At 52.0% G+C, this 6000-nt stretch overlaps 1 protein-coding gene across 16 annotated transcripts in view; it reads left to right on the top strand.

Annotated features, from left to right (window-relative positions):
- Nucleotides 1-250: 250 nt before the first annotated feature.
- The window catches only part of RNF149 (ring finger protein 149), a 38453-nt gene continuing 32703 nt past the window's right edge, over nucleotides 251-6000 (top strand). For 11 of the 16 annotated variants that reach the window (XM_061431763.1, XM_061431756.1, XM_061431765.1 and 8 more), the window contains exon 1: nucleotides 262-1054. In XM_061431763.1, coding sequence (XP_061287747.1) covers nucleotides 616-1054 — 439 coding nt within the window. In that variant the 5' untranslated portion in view covers nucleotides 262-615. Of the gene's footprint in view, nucleotides 1055-6000 lie in introns of all 16 variants that reach the window. The other 5 variants (XM_061431768.1, XM_061431769.1, XM_061431771.1 and 2 more) reach the window with 4 other exon arrangements.

Here is a 6000-nt window from a genome sequence, read left to right as displayed (position 1 = left end):
CAGTAAATTCTTCATAAACATCCGCTCAGTGATTTTACACAATTACGCTCCCACGCTTCTCGGCCGGCTGGCGAAGTTCCCCGTTTCTCGCGGCTGGGTGCGGGTTGGGGGTGGGGTCACTTCCCCAGGTTTCTGGGCACTGGAGCTCCTGTTGCATAAGCTCGGCCCCTGGCCACTGGGGCCCGGCGTGGCGCAAGCCGTGGAGTGATATGCCCACACCCGCTCCTCGAGATCCGCCGGGCGGTAGGTAAAGGGAGGTGCTCTAGGACACTCGTGGATCCTGTGCCAGCGATTCTGGCGCCAAGGTCTGCGCAGGGAGGGGGAGGGGCCAGAGCCGGCCACGCCCCCACGACAACAACACGCCCTCCGCCGCCGCTCCGTCAGGTGCGCGTGCGCCGCCGCCCCGCCCACCAGCCCCGCCCCCTGCCGCCGCTCCTCCAGGTGCGCGTGCGCCGCGGCGCCGCTTGCAGACGAGACTGGCTCTTCCCCGGCTGGGCAGCGCGACTCCGCTTCTCCGCTCTCTTCGGTGGCCTCGTCGGCGCGCGCCCTCCGGCCCCTGCCGGGAGTCGCCCGGCTCCCGGCCGGTCCCTTTGTGGTCAGCCCGGCGGCGCGTCCATGGCGTGGCGGCGGCGGCCCGAGGCCCGCGGCGCGCTGGCGCTGCTGGCGCTGGCCCTGTGCGCTCCCGGGGCCCGGGGCCGGGCTCACGAGTGGTTCTCGGCTGTGGTGAGCACCGAGTACGTGGACCCGCAGACCAACCGGAGCGTGAGGAGCGTCTCGGAGAGCGGCCGCTTCGGCGACAGCTCGCCCAAGGAGGGCGCGCGGGGCCTGGTGGGCGTCCCGCGCGCGGAGGACCGCGACCCCGAGGGTTGCGAGGCCGGCACTCGCTTCCTCGTGCCCGGCGGCCGGGGCGCCGCGCCCTGGGTCGCGCTGGTGGCTCGCGGGGGCTGCACCTTCAAGGAGAAGGTGTTGGCGGCGGCACGGAGGAACGCCTCGGCGGTGGTCCTGTACAACGAGGAGCGCCACGGCAACCTCACCGCGCCCATGTCCCACGCGGGTAAGCCGCCAGCGCGCGGGGACGGGCGGGCGCGGCGGCCGTGCGCTGGGGTCCCAGCAGGCCGCGAGGTCCTCTGCCGGGACCCCGAGGGGCGGCGGTGATGGGCTCCGGACGTCGGGACCAGCGAGGGTAGCGCCAGCTTGGCTCGATGTGACCCCGGGTTCTCTAAGGAGGGAGGCGAGTCTCCGGACAGAATTACATCTCCCCGTTGAGGTGAAAGGTGCCCTGTGCAGGAAGGAGGGCGATGGGGAGAACGGAAGACTAAAACCCGCATGAGGAGGATTCTAGTTCTCACCGGCGGAAAGTCTGTCTAATCAGGAGTCCCTTGGCATTCAGTGTTTCCCAAAGCCAGATGCGGCTGGAGTGGAAGCTCTTTTCAGGGCTTTGCAGGGCCTGGCAGCCCCTTCACCATGTAAGGCGGTGGCTCGGTGACACTGGTTTCTTCACTTTAATAATGTACGTCAGTATTGTAAACTTTAAAGTGAGACAGTCTGGATTTAACTGAGTCCTAAAACCCGGCCTTAAGTTGAGTATGTTTTCTCACTTGCTAAATAGAAGGTTGTAATACTGGCTCCATTGTCAGATTCCTTGAGTGGAGTTTAGATGAAAAATTTTTAAGTGATCATGCAGGAAAAGATTTTGTTCTTAGCTAGGCAACCCTTCCCACAGGCCGTTTTCCGAGTCAACAGGTTACATCTTCAAGCACTTATGAGAGTTTGAAAGGTTTATTTTGCAAGGGTTCTCATTCTCAGAAAGGGCTTTCTGGGTGGCTCAATGGTAAAGAATCCTCCTGCAATGCAGGAGACTCAGGTTCAATCCCTAGGTCAGGAAGATCCCCTGGAGGAGGGAGCGGGCAAACCACTCCAGTATTCTTGCCTGCAGAATCCCATGGACAAGCCTGGTGGACTACAACCCATAAGGTCACAAAGAGTCGGACACGACTGAAGCAACTTAGCACACAGGCATGCATCATTCTCAGAACTGAAATTCCAAGTACCCTTCCACTGATACAGAGTCTGACGGCCTTCTAAGATCAGACTCATTCTGAACTTCCTGGGATCAAAATCTTTAAAGTTTCTGCTGCTGCAAGTCAGACATCCTTTTTACCCATGTGCTTTTTGACTTTTGTTCGGTTTTGGCTTCTTGAATGCAAGTTCGGAATACCTGTAAAATGAGAACAGAAGGGTGACTTTGGACTTGGCCTGTTTTAGCAGAGTGATGGAATGGAAGTCAGTTCAGAGGTGGGGAAGTGAGACTGTTATAATGATGCTTTCAAGAGGGTTGATGGCGAGGGCTGGGGAGGTGCTGAGAAATGGGTAGAAGCTGGGGAAAGGTGGGATGAATGGCATAGTGAGTGAGGCACCTTGAAGTTGGGTGGTGGAGAAGAGGTAACTGAAAGAGTCAGGGAAAGATGGCGGCTATGTCCAGGATTCTTGGGGAGGTTGACTTCTGATAGAAGAGAGGGGAATTCCTCAATTGCAACAGAGAGGAAGTGGGTTTGGGGAGGAAATGGGAGCAGATGTCCATGCGGTGGCATTGGGCAAGGCAGCACCTTTGGTGCAGTTATTCCAGTTGTTGTTGTACCCAAGTCCCTGTTGCTGCAAAACTCTTACGAGAAGTGCTGTCAGAGTTCACACAGCATTCCAGACGCATCCTGTGGACAGGGTTCTGTCAGAGAAGCGAGGGCAGTGTGCTAGGATTGTCCGATGCTGGGTCCTTGCCTTCACTTCTGACTCTGCAGCTTCCTGTGGGCTTTCTCTTTTCCATGGCAGTTCTTTTCCATCCACAATTTTCTAAATGTGTTTATTACATTTTTTGGTAATGACACTAACATCCTTCCAGGCTAATTGCGCTTTTCTAACCGTGGTTCAGCAATCTTGCTTGCTTATCTTATGGACATGTAATTTATCCAGGCTCAGAAAGCCCCTCACTGATGCTCATTTTAAATCTTCGTGCAAGCTTCTGTTACCAACCTCGGTGTCCATTTCAGTCTGTTTCAGTGTAAGATTAATTCTGTTTGAGGAAAGAGACAAAAGTAACAGTATTAGCAGTTTTTTGTAAAAAAATGTGTGAAAGTTCCCAGTGCAGAGTCAGTTCTCTGTCTAGAGCCCTTTGAGGTAGGTGCTTTAACCCCATTTTACGGATAAGGAGACTGAAAGAATTGAAATGACTGGCCCCCGGGAACAAGGCAATCTATGGCCAGATCATTATTGCAGGGGCCTGTCTTGGCCTGTATCCACAGGATTCCAGTTGTGACAGCCAAAAATGTCTCCAGATATTGCCAAATGTCCAGGGGCAGAGAGGATGACAGTAACATCCCGGATTTGAACTGCTGACTTAAAAAGAGACGAATTTGGTAACAGTGGGTTACACAGAGGAAAAGCTGAAATCCACTTAGTCTGTTGACTAGTCCAAGCAGAAATATAAGGGCCTGTGCTGTGTTGGTGACTAGAAATGGAAAAGAAGGTCCCTTCCATTCTGAAAACTCCGTCCCGCCAGGGACAAGGGTACAACTGTGTCATGTCTTTTTGAGAATGGATTGGAATTAAGAATGGAGTAAATGGAATTAAGTCAGAAGAGGATCTGGCTTTGAAGACTTGAATTTTAAAGGTTACACAGAACCTTGACAGCAGCTCAGACTTTAGTTTTTCCTGTTTTGTCAGAATGTGGCTGGAGCCAGTAAAAACCACTGATGCGTGGTTCTCAGTGTTCCTGTGGATACTGGGGGTCTGTGTACATGGGTCAGGTGGCTGCTACTGAACTCCAGTTGTGATGATCTCCTCCCAGGTCTCAGAGTTTCAGCAGTTTTTTCCTGGCTGTGCCGGTTCTTCACTGCTGCTGGGCTTTTCTCTAGTTGTGTCACACGGGGACTACTTTCTAGTTGCAGGTTTCTCATTGTGGTGGCTTCTGTTGTTGCGGGGGCTTCCCAAGTGACGCTGGTGGTAAAGAACCTACCTGCCAAAGCAGGAGATATAAGAGACTGGGGTTTGGTCCCTCAGTTGGGAAGATCCCCTGGAGGAGGAAATGGCAACCCACTGCAGTATTCTTGCCTGGAGAATCCCATAGACAGAGGAACCTGACGGGCTACAGTCCATGGGGTCACTAAGAGTTGGACACGACTGAAGCGACTTCCCATGCACACATACTCTTGCATGGGCTTTAGGGTGTAGACTTAAATAGTTGCTGCTCCTGGGCTCAGCCTCTAGAGCACAGGCTCAGTGGTTGTGGGGCAAGGGCTTAAATGAGTTGCTTCTTGGCACATGGGATCTTCGTAGATCAGGGATTGAACCCATGTCTCCTGCATTGTCAGGCCGATTCTTTACCACTGAGCTACCAGGGAAGCCTGTCAGCAGTTTTTCTTAAACCTTGTTGCTTGACTGCTAAAATCCAGTACAAGATGTTGTGGACTTAAGTCAGTATTTTACTGTGGCTCCAAAATAAGTTGTGATTTTAAGATAATATTCTATCAGGACTGTAACAGCCCTAACTGTAAGGACGGTTATTGTAATGCCCAAGGTTGGTTCTCTTTCCTTTGACAGATGAATAGAGAGTGGCCAGTCTGGGCCACATATGGCACCTGCTTGTGGGTAGAAATGCCTGAGACATGTATCAGCCTATGAGGAGTTCACGGCTTAGTGGAGTGATAAACAGACCTTTCCAGGCCATGTGGTTGGGCCCTCAACAGAGTTATATGCCCACGTGCTTAGAAAGCATAAAGGAGGGGCATTCAGTGTAGGTCTTGCAAAGGTGATTAGAGGCTATTTTGACCAAGAAGAGTAAAAATTGATGTAAGTCAAGCCGTTGAAACGAAAGCCTTTAGAGAGGATTGGCCTTGATGTGGTGACTGCTAGTTAATTACAGGCCGATCCTCCAGCTGACGTCTTGAGTGGCTGTTTAGACTGGCACTTTCCTTGTGTCAGCAGTTTACTGTGGTCAGGTGTTGGCAGGGCTGAAAGGTGTGTTTGGGGAAGGGGCCACTGTGGAGGTGGCGGGAGATGACACATGATAAGAAGTCCCTTAGCTTAAGAGAGATGTACGCTCTGTGTTTGCAGAGCGTGGGAAATGGTGTTTTATGAGTGAGTGGTGCTCAGTGATCTTGAATGCTTTGCTCTCACAAATGAGCTAAACAGTTAGATTTGAGTTTAGCTTGTATTTTGATGCCCTAGGAAGAGATGGTGCCCTACAGCCTCATAGCAGGTGGGATTAACTTAGACTGTTCCCAGAGAGCAGGCAGACAGGGTTGTGAAGGACAGCTTAAGTTGAAGGTTTCTGGGTGAATGTGGTATGGGGGCTGTGTGAGAAGCTGTAGGACCTTTTGGGCGACAAGAATGGCCAAGACTGAAGGCCTGAGATGAAGTATTGCATTTAGCAAAACTGCAGATTGTTGAGTGCTATACTCGACAAATACAGAATATTCTTGAGCAAGCCAGATTTCTCCAAAACAAAATGTGAAATTCTGAGACGAGAGTTGCATGTGTTTTTGAGTCCTCATTACTCATCCCAGCCAACCATAAAGACATTTGTGTTTTGCATGATAGCTTACGTTCTGGAGACGTTTCCATTCCATTCATATTCCATGTACTATTTCCCCTGCAAAGGGAGTCTCATATTCTCCTCACCTTGTGTCAGTTCAAGGATAATACCAGAAGAGAAACCAGTTTTTCAGGCCGACTCATTCATACAGAAACCATTCTATTGGGTCATCGCGTATGATGCTGGAGCTACAAAAACTAATAACAGTAGTCGTTGTGTAGTGAGGAGGAGGGACTCACCAAGACATTGTATGTGTGTGTGCATGCTAAGTTGCTTCAGTCGTATCTGACTCTTTGTGACCCTGTGGACTGTAGCCTGACAGGCTCCTCTGTCCATGGGGTGCTCCAGGCAAGAAGACTGGAGTGGGTTGCTGTGGCCTCCTTCTGGGGATCTTCCTGACCCAGGGATTGAAC

The sequence above is a fragment of the Bos javanicus genome, chromosome 11 (assembly GCF_032452875.1).
Source record: "Bos javanicus breed banteng chromosome 11, ARS-OSU_banteng_1.0, whole genome shotgun sequence".
Classification (NCBI taxonomy): domain Eukaryota; kingdom Metazoa; phylum Chordata; class Mammalia; order Artiodactyla; family Bovidae; genus Bos; species Bos javanicus.
This window is presented reverse-complemented; position numbering and strand designations above follow the sequence as displayed.